The sequence below is a fragment of the Triturus cristatus genome, chromosome 12, assembly GCF_964204655.1.
Source record: "Triturus cristatus chromosome 12, aTriCri1.1, whole genome shotgun sequence".
Taxonomy (NCBI): domain Eukaryota; kingdom Metazoa; phylum Chordata; class Amphibia; order Caudata; family Salamandridae; genus Triturus; species Triturus cristatus.
In genome coordinates this window covers 19,865,635-19,884,893 of record NC_140595.1, presented here as the reverse complement: position 1 = coordinate 19,884,893, position 19,259 = coordinate 19,865,635, and the positions used below count along the sequence as shown (strand labels likewise).

The 19,259-nt window shown below is 48.4% G+C and overlaps 1 protein-coding gene and 1 long non-coding RNA gene across 5 annotated transcripts in view; one reads left to right on the top strand and one right to left on the bottom strand.

Annotated features, from left to right (window-relative positions):
* The window catches only part of LOC146772231 (uncharacterized), a 229,598-nt gene that overhangs the window by 2,079 nt on the left and 208,260 nt on the right, over positions 1-19,259 (bottom strand). The window lies entirely within an intron of this gene.
* JAK3 (Janus kinase 3) overlaps positions 1-19,259 on the top strand; it is a 280,492-nt gene that overhangs the window by 71,116 nt on the left and 190,117 nt on the right. For all 3 annotated transcript variants that reach the window (XR_014972378.1, XM_085639762.1, XM_085639763.1), the window contains exons 9-11: positions 15,149-15,263; positions 16,291-16,474; positions 17,258-17,379. Coding sequence is in view for 2 of the 3 variants with exons in the window: in XM_085639762.1 (XP_085495888.1) it covers positions 15,149-15,263; positions 16,291-16,474; positions 17,258-17,379 (421 nt within the window). In the remaining variant the exon portion in view is untranslated. The remainder of the gene's footprint in view (positions 1-15,148; positions 15,264-16,290; positions 16,475-17,257; positions 17,380-19,259) is intronic.

Below are 19,259 nucleotides of genomic sequence, written 5' to 3'. Positions count from 1 at the left end.
ACAGCAAGAAGGGCTGGGGCAGTCACTTTCCTGACTATTCTTTTCACTCACTACTGTATAAGTGCTCCCTTTATCAATTGGCAGCAGCCCAAGGCACTCCATCTGCTCTGTTAATTTTCCTTTAGCCCTTCACCTTTTGTGGGACTTGTCTGGCTTGTGCATTCTGACACATAAGAATCACAAATCAGAGAAAATCTAGGGGGATATACATCCCTTCATAGTCTGCCCACCTATTTGTATGGTCTTTATCTCCTAGGTGCTTGAAATTAATCATGCACACCAAATTTGAATCCTGTATCACCACCTCTGTTAGCCTTTTCATCTGTAAGGAAATTAAATGTTCTGTCATGTACAATAACTGACACTTCGGTTAAATCCTATATATCAATTTCCACCCCTGGACTTTTCATTAGGACCTGAGAAATCACATTGTATATTTTCCTTTCCCTGTACAGTACAAAAACTATAAATAACACACTGCACATTCCTGAATTGACTACATTTCAGTTTCTAAAATAACATTCCTCCCTGTAAAGCAAGATTCATTATTCATCAATATGTCTAAGTTATAACTACGAACAGTGATCATTGAATCTAAAAAAAAACAACTGGTCTGTTAATTTTCCTCATTTTCATTTCCTTCCAACCACGTATCTCAAAAAAAAAAAACGTTCATGCCTCTCTGTCTGCTCTGGCCCCCTCCTTCGGAATTTCATTAGCTTATGGTCAAGGTCAAAGAGCCAGTGCAAGCCTGTCAGTGACAAAATCCTCTCCTTTCTGCTCTGTCCTCTCAACTCCTACCTTTTATTTTGCAGAGGGGAGGAGGGAAACTGTGCCTATTTGCAAGCCTCCCAAACATTTATCTCAAAGACGCTGTCAATGAGGCACGAACAGTGTATTTCATTTCTTCCCTTGCTCCAGATTTCTACGTGACACCCACTCCCAGAACGCATTTCATGTCTGAGACGATAAACAGCCTTTCCCTCCTCACCTCATAGAAGGGGAGAGCACATTCCTGCATGCACTTTTAAAATACATGACTTTTTGAACACAAAGATACATAACATTGTCTCAATTTAAATATGCATTTCACTCTACATTTTTCTAATTTTGCACTTTTCCGATGTCAATTTCTGATCAGATCATATTTTTGGCTTCCAACTATTTTTCCCCTGTCTCAAATTCACTCTGCAGCTGAACATATTTCTCATGCTTTTCTTAATAAACACTTGAAAGGGATCCAGCCCTTTCTGCTTAACGTAGCAAATTATTATAGACACTTTTTACAAAACACACCTAAACACACTCCAATTCTCACTCAGCCCAGCACAATTAGCCCACCCATGGGCTAACACACCATATGGGGCCTCAGATGATAGAATCTCCGCCAGAGGACATAGGTGGCTTTTATGCTTTAATTGAGAGAGCAGCATCCCGTTTTCAATTATCCCTGACAGTAAAGCAATCAGACTGCTTTCTTTTTGATTTTAAAGACATATCTAGGAAATCGGTTAGGTCTATTCCTATTGTTGACCACATATGGGAAGAAAGATTAAAGGTAATGAGGACACCAGCCACAGTTATACCTGTCTTGCCCAAAATTGATAAAAAGTATTAAACTCCAGACGATGCTCAAGCATGTCTAATAAGTCATCCTAAGCCTGATTCCGTCATCTCACAGGCCGCACAACGGAGATAGAGGAACCCTCTAGCGCCCATCACTGCACCACCTTATAGGGAAGGGAGCGCTTGGATAATATTGGGAAAAGGTTCACAACAATATCTGGAGCAGCTGTTTTGAGCTGCCAACGCTCTTGCGATCTTAGCCAGGGGTACGATCGACAAATGTGGTCAGACATTGCCCCGCTTTAGGATCTCCTCCCAGATGACAAGAAGATGGAAGCTAGAAAGATCCTGTTGGAAGGAGAAAGGTCAGCATCCAAAATTATTGATGCTTTCATGGATATTGCTTCTTTAGCCGCAGTCCTTAGATGCCAGGGTTGGCTGAAAGCAACGATGTTCCGCCCTGATGTACAAAGCAAGATATTGGATATGCCGTTTGATGGTGAAACACTCTTTGGCAAACATATCGATGACGCCTTGCAAACCATCAAAACAGATACGGACAAGGCTAAAGCTCTAGGAACGCTTTCGTGGAGCACGAGGCAGGGGAATTATTTGTTTTGAGGAGGTTATCAAAGGTACCAGCCTCAAACCTACACCTCTTACCGGCCATCCTACCAGCAACAACAGCAATATCTTGCACCACCACAGGCTGCCTACTCCAGACAACCTAGACGAAAACAGCAGGGGCAGCCCAGAGATTCAGGTCGTAAACAGTGACGACACTTCGCCGCCTGCCGCTCCTCTGTCTTCCCTGAAGAAAACCCCTCTCTCACGTTTTCTGCATCAATGGAATCAAATAACATCAGACACATGGGTCCTAGATATAATAAGGTATGGCCATACCTTAGAGTTCACCTCAACACCACCTCATCACCTGCCTCAAAGATTAACACCACCCCATCTTCAGTTATTAAAGAAAGAAAGCCTTGATAGTGCTTTAAAAAGGAGCAATAGAACGTGTTCCATGCTTTCAGACAAGAAAAGGTTTCTACTCTCGCTTTTTCAAGATAAAAAAGAAGTTGGGAGAATGGCGTCCCATTTTAGACCTCAGAAAACTCAACAAATACCTGCTGAAGAAATCCTTTTGCATGGTCACTCTTCAGGAGATTTTACAACTTCTGAACCATTCGGATTTTTTTGCAGGCCTGGAATTGGAAGACGCATACTTCCATATCCCTACACCCCAAACATCGACATTTTCTACGTTTGTCTGTAGCAGGTGCGCATTATCAGTTCAAGGTCCTTCCCTTCAGCTTTTGCTCAGCTCCACGGGTTTTCACTAAGTGCCTTGCTCCCGTGGCAGCGTTCCTATGGCCGAAAGGCCTACAGATCATATCATACCTCGACGATTGGCTGGTAAAAGCCCCTTCTCTTCGTCATGCTTCAGAAAACCTCTCTTTCTGCCTGCAGCTATTCCGCTCTCTGGCACTGGCAGTCAATCTTAGAAAATCCATTCAAGCCCCTTCTCATCAGCTAACGTTTCTGGGTGTTCTACTAGACACTCTACAAGACAAGGTATACTTGTCAACAGAAAGGCTGAACACCATCTTATCTCTGGCTCACGACCTTTACGGAAGAAAGTGCACTTCTATACGTCTCCTCAAATCCTTTTCGGGATGATGTTTTCTTCAACCATTTTCATGGTACCTCACGCTCGACTAAGAATGAGACCAATTCAAGAGCAGTTGGACGCCCAATAGCTTCAAATATCAGGATCATTCGACAACATAGTTCGAATAACTCTGGTCATGAAGGATGCACTCCTTTGGTGGCAATCTCCTCACAATCTCCCTCTGGGAATGTCATTCCTTCCTCCTCTTCCAGAGTTTGTTCTAATAACAGATGCATCTTTGGAAGATTGGGGAGTACATCTACAAGACCTCCAAATAAGTGGAAAATTGAGTCTCTCTCTCTCTCCAATATTCATATCAATTTTCTGGAACTTCAAGCAATTTCTCTAGCCCTCCAGTGATTCCTCCCAAGAATAAGAGCATTCTCAGTCCTCATACGCACAGACAACACCACCTGCACGCATTATCTGAAAAAGCAGGGGGGAACGAGATCTCAGATCCTTTCTTGGGAAGCCCAGAATATATGGGAATGGACTTTACAGCATCATATAACTATCAAGGCAGAGCATCTCCCAGGTATAAAAAACAATCTGGCAGACGTGGGGCGCTAGGTGGTGCACGAGCGGAATGGCCGCACTTGAGTGAGGCTCCCGCAGGCTGGCTTCAAAATCCGTAATTTTTCCTGCTCCACTCGGGGTATAAAGTATGAAAAGGCGTGAGGAGAGGTCCTCATATACTCGGAGACTCGGCGGTGTGCAGTGATGGGCATTTCATATTATTTGGCGCCAGATAACAGCAGTCGATATTGCCAACCGGAGACAGCGACTATCGTCCTGGAGTCGCGGAGTGGCAGTGCTGACTACGAGAGCAGCGTGGTCTCCACGAGGCGGAAAGGCCGCCGTGCAACGGTGGCGAAGAAAACATCGCGCTGGGCGCATCTTCGGCAAAACTACCCACTAACGGAGGCTGCCGTGACAACGCCTATAGACACGGCAAGAAAGGTAGGCGGAGCGCAGCTAATAGCTGGTGCGGCATGGGAGGAAAGCATTGCACCGGAGCTTTGATACGCCACAGTGGCCTCCGGAAAGGCTCATACTGCGGGCGGACACTGGAAGACGTAGAGCCGGTCTGCTCGAACACAGAGAGAGGGGTCGCATACGTTGAGACTGCTACCCGTCCATACAGCGGAGGTGGATTCTTGAGGCACACCTGTACCCAATCTAATAGAGCACTGTGGAGCTGGTGTGGTGCATTGATTATTACCAGAAGCCTGAAGGTGGGAAGCGCGGAGCAGAGGCGCGCACTTAGAGTCATCGCCTTATAGGCACCGGGGGTATCGTAACACGCACCGGAGAGTTATCACTGTCCCCTATTCAAGCGATACCTGCAGCAGTGTCATTCCGACCGAGGGTGAGGAAGCAGAGGGGGACCCTGTGAGCGGCGGTTTAGTGCAACGCAGCAGGACACACAGGAGATGGGTCAGTTTGTTGTGCACTAAGCTGGGTGCGATGCGCTGGAAGATCCCATACCTGTAAAAGAGACTGGTGTATGGAAGAGTATGCCAGATCACACTCGTTGCCTGAGTGCCAGACGCGTAAGGAGGTGTATGGTGAGCGCAGCACTCACTGCACAAAGGAGGACACGAATGAGCAGATGCTGTGGGGCATTAATCATAAGTACTGTCTGTATAGGGCGCCGTGCCCCAGCTGAGTAACCGCCTTTACAACTGCAGAATTGAGTGCGGGGTATTTTCGCAACCAGGGGCAACGACACGGCAGATAGTTCTGTCGAACGACAGGAAAAATAGTCGGCTACTGGTAAAATTTGGAGCAGCGCTGGTACATACCTCTGGCCCAGTCAGGTGTGATTACAGGTCAGAGAGGAAACAACCCCCCCCCCCCCCCCACCCCCCAAAAAAAAACCAGACTCAAGATGGGGAAGACAGACGCTTGTCAACCAAGGTGAACATTTGACACCAAAAAGCCTGCAAGACACCAACAGGTGGACGTGGACCCAGGAGTAGAATCCTCACAGCAAAAGCAAGAGACTGAGACAGAGGAAGTCTTGAAAACAATTTTGCTGGAGATGCGGCAAGACTTCGCGGTAATCGCAGGTAAAATGGACACAATGACAACGCGTATGGGCGCGATAGCCCGGAAACTAGAAGGTCACGAGACACGATTGAAGGAAGCAGAGCAACGTATTTCCACTGTCGAGAACACCACTGATCATGTGCAAAAAACAACGGTGCAGCTTGATAAGTTGCTTAAAGTCATAGCAGCTAAAAATGAGGACATAGAGGCGCGTAGTCGAAGAAACAACATACACGTGCTGGGAATACCGGAGAGCACAAACAGGGGCAAGCTGGAAGAATATATTGAAAAGCTCTTGATAGCTGTGGTGGGCAAGGACTTACTCTCCTCTCAATTTATAGTGGAGCCAGCTCATCGATCCCTTGGGCCACAACCGCCTCCTGGAAGCACCCCCATGCCTATCATCGCTCGCCTGTTAAACTACAGGGACAGAGATGTTGCATTGCGGGTGGCCAGGGAGAAAAAGCAATTGAATTACGGAGGAATATCTTTCACCATGTACCCGGATTTTACGCTACATGTGCAGGAGGAGCGACGCCGATTTCCGGCAGTGAAACAGAAATTAAGGCAGGCTGGGATTGACTACGCCCTTTTATACCCGGCTAGACTCCGAGTGACCCATTAAGGAACGCAAACGTTCTTCACCAAACCCCAACAGGTGGAAGATTTCTTAAAGCAACTTCGCAGGCAGAGTAGATCGACATCGCAGCTGGAGGGATCAAAATGGACTGACCAACGCTGCAGACAGTGATGAATAGTGACAGTGGCTTGCATTGAGGCGCATGGACATGGCAGCGCTTGGAACACAGTATGTAAGAATGGGATGAACATCGCTGCGACCGGGGAATGAGGCCTTACCAAGGCAGCATGCCGAGGGAGGAGTAAAACGCGACGATGCAGCTGGCCACCCTCGAAAACTACCCAGGGACTAGCGGAGAGGGTTGCTTTACCTGGACTGACTAGAGGTATTCGTGAGCCACCCAGATGTATTGCCCCACCGGGGAATACCCTATTATTGTTTTTCATTGTTTTAGGCTTTTCTATATTGACTTCTCGAGTTTGAAAATGGGAAGAAGTTGGTCTAACAGTTAGACAGGAGAAGCTGATGGGTGTTTGGGAGGGTTATCTAATTCTGGCATGTTTGGGACGCTTCAGTGGGTGGGGGAGGTAAAGGGATGGGAGTTTCAAAAGTACAGTGAACCACAGGCACAGGATGTTTTTCGTATGAGAGGTTTTCTGAGTATACACATGCCGCAGCGTACAAGCTTGCAGAACACAGCGCAGTTGAATATGAAAGGATATAATGACACAGGAGGATAGGAATACGCTAAGAGTGCTGTCTTGGAATGTCACGGGCCTTGGGCATTAGAGAAAACTGAGACAAATCCTAGCTTATCTAGATAGGCAGCAGATACACATGGCATTACTACAAGAAACTCATCTGGACCCGAGGGCCCAAAATCATTTTGCGTGTAAATGGGCAGGGTGTCGTTTGTTCTCCTCATATTCCTCATATGCCTGTGGGACAGCAATCCTCTTCAAAAAACAAGTTTGATTCGAGCAGGCAGGGGTGATAGAAGATACGCAAGGCAGATAGATTATTGTGTGGGGGAGACTGGGTAGAGACTCTGTTACGATTGCCAACTGTTATGGTCCTAACAAAAGAAGGTAGATAGGCTATTGCACTGACTTTTCATTGCATGGTAGCCTATGGTAATTTTATCTACTGCTTTTATATGTATACCGTGGGACTCCCACTATGACGACAGGGATGATTCAAACATGTGAATCTATGAAAGATACCAATACTGGAGAACCGTAGTTACAGGTAAGTAACTCATTTTCTTCTTGTGCCTCAGAACAGTGGTAGATCAACAGGCTTCCTTCCTCTGTACAGCTCTTTAGTTCTAAACCTGGAAATGGATGGGTGGGTGCATATAGACCCCTGCTGAAAATATCACAGAAGTAGTGTTTCAAAGAAATGTCACCATACTGCACAAGGGCTGTGCACTTTTAGACAGAGATAAGAAAGTAATACAGAGGAGTGTGCGAGTAACACACATGTTTGAGGCATGTGAGCTGTAGATCACATGCTTTGCATACTTCTGCCATCTAGTGTTGGGTCCAGATGTTTGCAAGTTGTTTTTCTTCGAAGAAGTAATTTCCAGTCACGAGGTAGATGACTCCTCCTTTCGATGATAGTGCGCATGGGCATCGACTCCATTGTTAGATATTTTTTTTCCACCATCGAATTCGGACGTGAATTGCTGCGCTCCGGTTTGACACAGCTTCTTCGGTTCCCCTCGGTGTGCAATACACTCACCCTCGACAGTATTGTTTTCGATCGCGTAACTCAATTCTCCGCGTATTGTATTTACTGAAAAATCCCTCTTTCGAACGGGTAGCTCGTGGAATGCTGTCGGGCCTCCCCGTGTCAGTCCGCCTCGCAGTCGATGGAACAGACTCCATTCAAATTCTGCCCTCGGTGCCACGCGAAATTCCTGTGCACCGATTCACACGAAGTGTGCAACCTGTGCTTGTGTCCGGAGCACAGAAAACAGAACTGCGATGCATGTAAGACTTTCCGATCCAAGTAAATGCTTCGCAACTGCCGGGCTCGACGTTTCGACATGCAGAGCCAACACGCTGGTTCCATTCCGGACCTCTTCGGAGAAGATTCGGAACAAGAGACTGCAGACGCCATGGGAGCCGAGGAAGAACAAGACCCCATCTCCATCTCTGACTACTGCTCAGAGAGGGATGAAGACATCCCGCAAGGGTAGCATTCCGTGAGTACCGATCCTCCCTTGTCCCAAAGTCCACCTCAGACCAAGAAAAAGGCTGCGGTCCAACCCCCGCCTCTGGGCCACGGTCGGCACTTAGACCATGTTTCCGACGGCCCACCTTCCAGCTCAGCACCGAAACATACCCCAAAGCCTTCCGGCTCCGAACAGAGCCGTTCTAAATCGGGCACCGAGCCAAAACCTTCGGGATCGAAGTCAAAGTCAGGCTCGGCCCCACCTCCTTCAACGCCAAAAACACCTTTGTATCCGAAATCCTCCTCATCTAAAACACAGGCACCCAAAACACCGGCACCGAAACAAACAGATATACCTGATGATCAGGATGATGGGGCTAGGGACAATGAGCCAACACCTACAGACCCCTTGACAGATTACAACACCAATTCGCCCACAGGGGATGATCCTGATCTGTACCCTACCAAGCCTTCTCCACCTGACAACAGTGTAGGATACATAGAACTGTTGCGTGGAACTTCTAACTACCATGGGGTTCAGTTGCATAAGGAATCCCTGGAAGAGGATTTCCTTTTCGAAATGCTCAGTAGTACCCAAAAATCCTTGCACACATTCCCCATGCTCAATGGTATGATCAGACACGTGGATGACACGTATTCTCACTCCTAGGGTAGACAAGAAGTATAAGCGGGCACCATCAGATCCGACATAAATAAGGAGGCAGTTCCCATTGGATTCCTTGGTAGTTTCCAAAGCACTCAAAAAGGCCAATTCCCAACCCACATGAGATGCTCCAACCCCAGACAAAGAATCTAAGCTGCTAGAGCCTCCCAGGCTGCAAACTTTTGGCGCATATCCAATACCCAAGCACTTTTAGCTAGGTACGACAGGGCGTATTGGGATGAAATGGAGCAGTTGCTCCAATTTCTACCTGATGAGCACAAGTCCAAGGCGCAAGACCTAGTGTGGCATGGACAGCTCATATCCAATAATACAATCAGGTGCACCCTAGATGCTGCAGACACTGCAGCCAGAGCTGTAAACCAGTATCCTTTTAAGAAGGCATGCCTGGTTACGTATTTCAGGTTTCAAACTAGAGGTTCAAACTTCCATCCTCAACACACCATTTGATAAGGAAAACCTCTTTGGTCCTGTGGTAGATTCCTCATTAGAAAAAGTGAAGAAGGACACAGAGGTGGCCAAATCTATGGGAGCACTCCAATTAACTGCAGGACGTGGTTTCTTTCGGCACTCTTTCTACCGAGGAGGGTCCAAAAATACCTCCTCAGATACGGCCACCACCACCTATAAAGACAACAATCAGCCCTCTGCCTCTAAGGGTTTCTTCAGATGGGGTTACGGAGGCAACTATGACAAAGGTAGAGGTAGAGGTTCCAACACACGCGCCTCCCCCTCTAATACCAAACAGTGACTTGCCTACACTCCCGACCATTTAACACCTGTTAGGGGGAGTCTTTCACATTTCCTACCCGTCTGGCAGTTGATCACTACAGAGAAATGGGTACTGAAAAGTATCTATTCTGGTTATTGCCTAGAGTTTGCCAACAATCCTCCAAACATTCCTCCACGTTCACACAAACTGTCACCGGATCACTTACACCTCCTCAAACAAGAGGTTCAGTCTCTCCCTTTAAAAGGTGCTATAGAGGCCGTACCACTACAATACCACGGTTCAGGCATTTACTCCTTTTACTTTCTCATACCCAAAAAGGACGGTTCTCTCAGACCAATCTTGGACCTCTGAGAATTAAATCTTTACATACAGTCAAACCATTTCCACATGGTAACACTTCAACAAGTGCTCCCACTCCTGCAACAGGGCATCTTTCTGTCTACTCTTGACTTAAAGGACGCCAACTTGCATATTTCAATACATCCCTCTCATCGCAAATTTCTCAGATTTGTGGTAGCGGGCCAACATTACCAGTTCAAGGTACTCCCCTTCGGAGTCACCACTGCTCCCAGAGTCTTTTCAAAGTGTCTGGCAGTAGTTGCTGCACATCTAAGAGGACAGCACATTCATGTCTTCCCCTTCTTGGACGACTGGCTCATCAAACCCAGTACGTATCCAAAGTGCCTCCAACATACTCTTAGGACACTATGGTTACTGCAACAACTGGGGTTCACAGTCAATCTGTTGAAATCACATCTCCAACCTTCCAACACTCAAAATTACCTAGGAGCCACTTTAGATACTCAAAAGGCTCTGGCCTTTCCCAATGCAGCCATAATGTGCAGCATTCAGGCGCTAGTTCTCCAGTTTCAGTCCAATCACTTACTTCCACCTCGAGTGTATATGCAGCTACTGGGAATTATGGCATTGTGCATAATGATCATTCCCCATGCCAGGCTTCACATGCATCCCCTAACGGAATGCTTTGCAAGTCAGTGGAACCAATTGCTGGGTCTGTTAACTGATCTAGTGTAGGTAAGCGGCCATACTCATCACTCTCTGCAGTGTTGGAACACACAAAATGTATCAAAATGTATCAAAAGGACGGCCCTTCATCGACCCCATTCCACAGAAAATGTTAACAGCGGACGCGTCCCTAACTGGTTGGGCTCTTCTTCAACACCACACAGTACAAGGCCTGGGGAGTCAACAGCAAACAACTCTTTACATAAACCATCTAGAGCTGCTAGCAGTGTTTCTAGCGCTCAAAGCATTTCAGACTCACTTGGTCGGCAAAGCTGTCCTAGTACATACCGACAACATGACAGCTATGTATTACATACAAAAACAAGAGGGGACACACTCTCTCCAACTGTCGCACTTTGCCCAAGACATTTGGAAGTGTGCCATTCACCACATAATCCATCTCCTAGTGGAACACCTCCCAGGAGTGAACAACCAGATTGACGATCTTCTCAGCAGCCAGAGACAGCAAATACACGAATGGAACTTCACCCTCAAGTTCTCCTCCCATACTTTCAAAGTTACTAGATCTTTATGCCACACACCAAAACGCAAAATGCCCAAACTTCGCCTCCAGATACCCATACCCGCTCTCCAAAGGCAATGCACTATGGATGAACTGGTCAGGGATATTACGCTTTTCCACCTCTCCTACTCATTCCATTAGTGGTTCGGAAACTCAGACAAACATACCTCACACTGATCGTAGTAGCTCCCACATGGGCCTGTTAACCGTGGTTCACAATCCTGTTGGAGCTGTCCTTAGTTCCACATCAAAAGCTACACCTCACATCCAGTCTCCTCACACAGAGACAAGGAGAAATCAGACACCCAGATCCCAAACAACTGAACCTTGCAATCTGGCTCCTGAAATCCTAGAGTTTGGTTATCTGAACCTTAAAATCAAATCAAATCAGGTGTTTGTTAAGCGCGACTGCTCACGTAAGGGTCTCAAGGCGCTGGGGGGTGTGGGTGGGGTCACAGGTTTCAGTCCATCAAGGAGGGGGTCTGTCGAAGAGCCAGGTTTTGAGGTCTCTTGCAAAGATGGGGAGCGATGTTATCTGTTTAAGGTGGAGCGGAAGGTCGTTCCAGGCTCTGGCCGTGCAGAAGGAGAAGGAGCTGCCTCCCGATCTGGTTTTTCTGGTGCGGGGGACCACAGCGTAGGAGAGCTGGGCTGATCGCAGGGTCCTTTGGGGTGCGTGGAATTTGAGTTGGCTATTCAGGTATGCTGGTCCGATGTCATGGAGGGCCTTGTGAGCGTGGGTTAGCATCTTGAAGGTGACTCTAGCTTCGATGGGGAGCCAGTGGAGTGTGTGCAGGTGCTGGGAGATGTGGCAGTGTCTTGGCAGGTTGAGGACCAGTCTTGCGGCAGCGTTTTGGATGTTCTGTAGCTTGCGGGGGAAGTTTTTGTTTATTCCGGCATAGAGTGCGTTGCCGTAGTCGAGCCTGCTGGTGACCAGGGCATGAGTGACGGGTCTTTCTGTGTTCGAGGGGGATCCATTTGAAGGTCTTACGTAGGAGGCGGAGGGTGTGGAAGCAGGAGGATGAGACGGAGTTGATCTGGCGGTCCATTTTGAGCTCTGAGTCCAGGATGATTCCCAGGTTGCGTGCGTGGTCCATGGGGGTGGGCGGGCTTCGGAGGGCGGGGGGCCACCAGGTGTCGTTCTAGGCATCGGGGTTTGGGCCCATGATGAGTACTTCCGTTTTGTTGGTGTTTAGTTGTAGGCAGCTGTTTTTCATCCATTTGGCGACAGCTTCCATGCCTTCTCGAAAGTTGTGTCTGGCGATGTTGGGTTCGTTGGATAGGGAGAGGATGAGTTGGGTGTCGTCTGCGTATGACACAATGTTGAGTCCGTAGGTTCTGACGATGGAGGCGAGCAGAGCCATGTAGACATTGAAGAGCATAGGGCTGAGGGAGGACCCCTGGGGGACTCCGCAGGTGGTAGGTGTAGGGTCCGAGAGGAAAGGGGGGAGTCTGACCCACTGCGTTCTGCCGGAGAGGAAGGAGCAGATCCAGTCGAGGGCCTTGTCTTGGATCCCTGCGTCATGGAGTCTGTGTATTAGGGTGCGGTGAGAGACTGTGTCGAACGCCGCTGAGAGGTCTGCTGTTTCTTCTTTGTCCAGTAAGGTACGGATGTCGTCTGTTGCGGCGAGGAGGGCGGTTTTCGCACTGTGGTTTTTTCTGAAGACGGATTGGGAGGAGTTGAGGATGTTGTGCTCTTTGATGAATGTGGCGAGTTGGCTGTTGATGGCTTTCTCGATGACTTTCGCTGGGAACGGGAGCAGGGAGATGGATCTGTAATTTTTTAGGTCACTGGGGTCCGCTGAGGGTTTCCTCAGGAGGGGGTTGGTCTCAGCATGTTTCCAGTCGTCAGGTAACGAGGCGGTTGCCAGGGAGCGGTTGATGGTGTGGCAGAGCATGGGTGCAATGGTGACGGCGGCTCTGTTGAAAATGTGGTGGGGGCCCCGGAGTGGATTGACCTCATCGTCTTCAGTGTGTCTTCGGTGATGAGGGCTGTCCAGTTGTCGATCGCTGGCTTCAGGGTGTCGGGGTGGTTGGTGAGGGTTCAGTGTGTTGGTTGTCTTCATCGAAGTTGTCGTAGATGCTCTTGATTTTGTGGTGGAAACATGTGCTGAGTTTGTCGCATAGGTCTTGTGAGGGAGGGATGTCGGTGGACTCGCTGGTGTGTTGGCCAAACTCCTTGATGATGCTGAAGAGTTCTGAAGATGAAGTGGACGCATCGATGGTCAGTCCATGGGATTTCAGTGGTGTGGCTGAAGGTGATGGAGTTTCCTGTTGTGAAGAGGGGGTCGAGGGTGTGACCTGCTGAGTGCGTGGGTTCGGTCACGAGCTGGCGGAGTCCAATGTTGTGGAGGTTGTCCAGGAGGGATGTCGGGCTGGGGTCCTGTTGGTTGTCGAGGTGGAAGTTGAGGTCTCCCAGTAGGGTGTCTTCCAGGGTGTCTGGTCTTCCACCAGACTGTATGAACATCATCAGAGAGGCCAGAAGGCCTACTACAAGAGCCTGTTATGCAGCTAAATGGAAACTTGTTTTGTCTTTTGCAATAACAACAACAACAATCCTCTTGATGCTTCAATAGAAAATATAATTTGTTATCTGTTACACTTGCAGCAGTCAGGATTAGCTTGCACTTCTATCCGACTACATCTCGCTGCAATAGCTGCATATTTACAAAATAGGCAACATTTCTCGCTTTTCAAAGTGCCAGTAATCAAAGCTTTTATGGAAGGACTTAGAAGAGTTATATCACCAAGACTTCCACCTGCCCCAGTGTGGAATCTTATCAAAGTCCTCACAAGATTAATGGGCCCACCTTTTGAACTCTTGCATAAATGTGAGCCACAGTTTCTCTCCTGGAAGACGGCTTTCCTCATCGCAATCACTTCACTGAGGAGTGTGGGTGAACTACAGGCACTAACCATAGAAGAACCTTTTTTCAAACTCCATGGAGACAAAATGGCTCTTCGTACTAACCCCAAGTTTCTACCTAAGGTAGTTTCTGCCTTTCATATCAATCAGTCGGTCGAATTACCAGTGTTCTTTCATCAACCTGATTCAGTGGCAGAAAGAGCTCTACACGCCTTAAATGTCAGAAGAGCCCTTTATATTACATTGAAAGAACAAAATCATTTCACAAAACCAAACAACTTTTTGTTGCTTCTGCACCACCACACAATGGCAATCCCATATCCAAGTCAGGTATTGCCACGTGGATTATTAAATGCATTCAAAATTGTTATGCAAAAGCAAAAAGAACGTTAACAATACCCCCAAGAGCGCATTCCACTTGCAAAATAGGGGCTACTATGGCTTTCTTAGGCAACATCCCCATAGTTGACATTTTTAAAGCTGCAACATGGTCTACACCGCACACATTCACCAAGCGCTATTGTGTAGATGTGTTAGCGAGGCAACAAGCTAATGTGGGCCAGGCAGTACTTAAAACACTTTTTCAAACAACTCCAACAGCTACAGGTTAGCCCCCGCTCTGGGAGAATACTGCTGTATAGTGTATGCAAAGCAAGTGATCTACAGCTCACATGCCTCGAACGGATAATGTTACTTCCCTAGTAAGCATCTGTTCTTGGCATGTAGAGCTGTAGATTCACATGCGCCCACCCGCCTCCCTGGGTACCTATACGTGTTGTAGTTTTCTTACTTTATATACATACACATGGACATCTCTATTCTACATTTACTAACTCCATCCTCACCCTCTGCGGGAAAACAATCTAACGATGGAGTCGATGCCCATGCGCACTATCACCGAAAGGAGGAGTTACCTACCTCCTGACTGGAAAAAACGTCTTAGAAGAAAAACAACTTGCAAACATCCAGACCCAACACTAGATGGCAGGAGTATACAAAGCATGTGAATCTACAGTTCTACATGCAAGAGCAGATGCTTACTGGGAAAGTAACATTATCCATACACGTACTAGCACCATGAAAAAGTGCAAGCACAGCATGGACACCATTCTTGCAGAGCCGTTACCCACAGATTTGAAGAGGGAGGCGAGAGCGCTTGTTTTGGCATTGGGTCACCTTTGCCTGGTTCTGGTTTCCATAGTACTTTGAAGACTTGTGATAAGGGGTACTACAGGTGTCACTGATGAGTAAGAGTTTCTCCCTCTACTTTCAGTTCGGAGTTTGCTGTCTATAAGTTGAAGAAGACGAGTAACTTTCACCCTGGGAACTACATACTTCGCTGCTCCCTGCAGGACTTTGACCAGTTCATCCTTACGGTCTGTGTGGAGGTCAGGATGTTGTCACTGACATTGTGCAACTCTTTCTACTACAGTGCTGCTTCCTGTTGTAATACTGTGCTCCCTATTATAACACTGTGCTCTCTATTGTAACACTTCCCCCAACCCTGACATAGCCCTTCCTGTGATAGATTAATCTGTATCATAACACTGTGCTTCCTGTTGTAACACTGTGCTTCCCATTGTAACACTTTACCCCATTGTAAGACTGTGCTCCTGCATGTAACACTGTTCTGCCCATTGTAATATAATGTGCTCTGTCTTGGCACAATCCTCCCTCTAATACAGTAACCTCTAGCAAAATGTTGTGCTCCCATGTTGTAACACTGTGCTCTTCATTGTAACACTCTACCTCTATTGTGACATTGTAATCCCCTGCTGAAACACTGTGCACTTCATTGTAACATTTTACTCCATTCTAACACTGAGCTCCTACTTGTAACATTATTCACCTGTTCTAATATTGTGCTCAGTGCTTTAACACTGTATTTCCTGCACTGACACAACCGTCCTTGAAATGGAGTAGCCGCTATCATAATGCTGTACATTGCCTTCTAACACTGTGCTCCCTGTTGTAACCCTGTCCTCCCTGCCCTGACATGGCCCTCCTTGTAGAGTAATCTTTATCATCATGCTGTGCTCACGCTTGTAACACCCAGCTCCCCATTGTAATACTGTGCTCCCTGTTGTAACATGGTGTCCCTAGTATAATACTATGCTCCCTACCCTGATTGGGTGCTCCCTGTCATAGAATAGCCTCTCTCATAATGCTGTGCTCCCTGTTGTAACACAGTGTTCTCCATTGTAACACTCTACCCCTATTGTAACACCCTGCTCCCACTTGTAACATTGTTCCCCCATCTTAATACTGCGCTCTCTGCTTTCACACTGTGCCCGGCCCTGGCTCTGCCCTCCTTGTGATACCGTAACCTGCTCCTGTTGTAGAACTACAGAAAGTAGGCACATAATCTGTCACCAATTGACATGCTCCTCTCCCCCCTGCTCCTTCTCCTCCCAGACGCCTCTAGGAGCGGAGTGCAAAGACTGCCTGGTCACCAGGGCCGAGCGGGGGTACTCCTTCCTGGGAGTGGAGCGGTGCTTCGGCAGCTTGAGGAACCTCCTGGAATACTACGAGGGCTGCAGCCTGCAGGCCAGCGGGGCGCTCATCCAGCTGCGAAGGCGCTGCCCGCCTAGACCCAAAGGTACCCTGGAGGCTTGTAGTGGGCACGGATCAGGGACTGGCAGGAGGGCTCTGAGGGGCTCATGGATGTAGAGTGTGGTGGTTGTCCTGCCCTCCCTCAGACACTACCATCAGGAACATGGCGGTCTGCGCGGCTCTCAGTAGCGTGGGAGGATCGCCAGGTTGTAGACCAGATACTCCAGCACGTGTGAGGCAGGGCACTCTCTCTGCTAAGCTCTGTGTCAAGCCTGAGACTGTCTCCTCTAGATCTGGCTCATTGTGGCATAGGGAGGTACAGTCCATCGCTTATGCAGCTGGCTGGATCGATGAGGAGAGCGTGTCAGCCCTAGGCCTGAGTGGGCTCACGGATGCAGCGCCTTTCACTTTCCAGGCCCTTCAGCCGCCGGAGAGGAACTCCCGCCAGGGGTAGTAAGTGCTGTGTAAATAAAATTCAATCTCCAGGCCCGGAAGAGGCTGTGAGATGACACAGGAATAGTGTGCACAGTTGGGAAAATGTTACTTCACAAAGTTTGTGAAGTTTCTTTAAAATAATTACCCCAGAATTATCTTGAAATATTTCAATGACTTATTTTTTCGCAAGAATTTTCACTCACAGGGAGGCCCGTTCGGCATCTTCACAAAATCAGCCGTTTGTCAACTTCATAAAACATTGAGGACACTCAACATTCCCAGTAGTGATGCCCAGAAACCCCGCCCCCCCTCCCCGTCTTCACGTTGAGTCGGTGCTCTGTCAGTACTATCGGTTATTTACTGTACTTTCTTTCATTTTTTTGATCCCACGAAGAAAAGTCCAACCTTGTGATTGTTCGTGGATGCTGCTCTCCGATGTTGTCTTCTCCTGGCGCGCAGCGGCGAACCCTCAACCAGATGTCCTTCCAAAACATCCAGCTCAACGACATCACATGGGTAGGTGAACAACAAACTGGTTGGGCTGGGGCAGGGTCAAAGATGGGGGATATGATGAAAAATAAAAGGAGGGAGTCCAGAAGTTGTCCACTACGATTACTAGGATGTTTGTGCAAAAATAAGTAGATAGATTAACGATTTGACATTGTGCAGCTTTTTCTTTGTTTTCAATGTCCATTAGCTTGTCTGATGCTTTATAATCTGTTGTATATTTCACATTGCAGCAACATTAGTGTAATCTAAATACAATTCAAAGATAATGAACTGTTTTTTTTTTACTTCCATAACAAATTAATCCAAAACATTATTTGTGACATGAAAATTGTGATGGTTCACCATCTAAACATCTTCTGGGTCACCCCACCATTCTTTTTATGTCGAGCCTAGGCAGCGCATGTGACGGACAGAGGGAGATAGAGGGAGGAAAACAGAGGGAGGGAGACAGAGGGAGGGAGACAAAGAGAGAGGGAGACAGAGAGAGAGGGAGACAGAGGGAGGGAGACAGAGGGAGGGAGACAGAGGGAGGGAGACAGAGGAAGGGAGAGAGAGAGGGAGACAGAGGGACGGAGACAGAGGGCGACAGACAGTGGGAGACAGACAGAGGGAGGAGGGCGACAGAGGGAGGGAGACAGACAGAGGGAGGGAGGGAGACAGATATAGGGAGACAGAGGGAGGGAGACAGACAGAGGGAGACAGACAGAGGGAGGGAAAATGTGGGAGACAGAGAGAGAGGGAGACGGAGGGAGACAGAGGGAGGGAGTCTAGGGTAGACAGAGGGAGGGAGAGGGAGACAGATAGAGGGATGCAGATAGCACATAACTGCTGCTAATTAAGAGGCATTCCTTTGAAAGCTTTGTTCTCACTATGCCTCATCTATTGCATAACGTCTCCCAGTAAATGGTCTTTCAAAGACCTGCGAAGTACTCTGGTGCAGCTGTGTGTGTGCCCGGGAAGCTGGGGTGAGGTGATAGAGGGTGACAGACAGAGGGTGACAGACAGAGGGAGATAGAGGGAGGAAAACAGAGGGAGGGAGACAAAGGGAGGGAGACAAAGAGAGAGGGAGACAGAGAGAGAGGGAGACAGAGGGAGGGAGACAGAGGGAGGGAGACAGAGGGAGGGAGAGAGGGAGGGAGACAGAGGGACAGAGACAGAGGGCGACAGACAATGGGAGACAGACAAAGGTAGGAGGGCGACAGAGGGAGGGAGACAGACAGAGGGAGGGAGGGAGACAGATATAGGGAGACAGAGGGAGGGAGACAGACAGAGGGAGGGAAAATGTGGGAGAGAGAGAGGGAGACAGAGGAAGGGAGACAGAGGGAAACAGGTAGAGGGAGGGAGACAGAGGGAGGGAGACAGAGGGAGAGAGACAGAGGGAGGGAGACAGAGGGAGGGAGACAGAGGGATGGAGACAGAGGGACGGAGACAGAGGGACAGAGAGACTGAGATAGAGAGAGGGAGGGAGACAGACTGACAGAGAGAGACAGATAGAGGGAGGAGGCGACAGAGGGATGGAGACAGTGGGAGGGAGACAGATAGAGGAGACAGATGGAGGGAGGGAGACAGAGGGAGGGAGACAGAGGGAGGGAGAGAGACAGAGGGAGACAGACAGAGGGAGGAGGGCGATAGAGGGAGGGAGACAGAGGGAGGGAGGTAGAGGGAAGGAGACAGAGGGAGACAGAGGAGGGAGGGAGACAGAGAAAGGAAGACAGTTAGAGAGAGAGAGGGAGACAGACAGAGTGAGTGAGACAGAGGGAGACAGAGAGAGGGAGGGAGAGAGAGGGAGAGAGGGAGGGAGAGAGAGACAGAGAGAGATAGATAGAGAGAGAGAGGGATGGAGAGAGAGAGAGAGAGAGAGAGAGAGAGAGAGATGTGAGTATGCC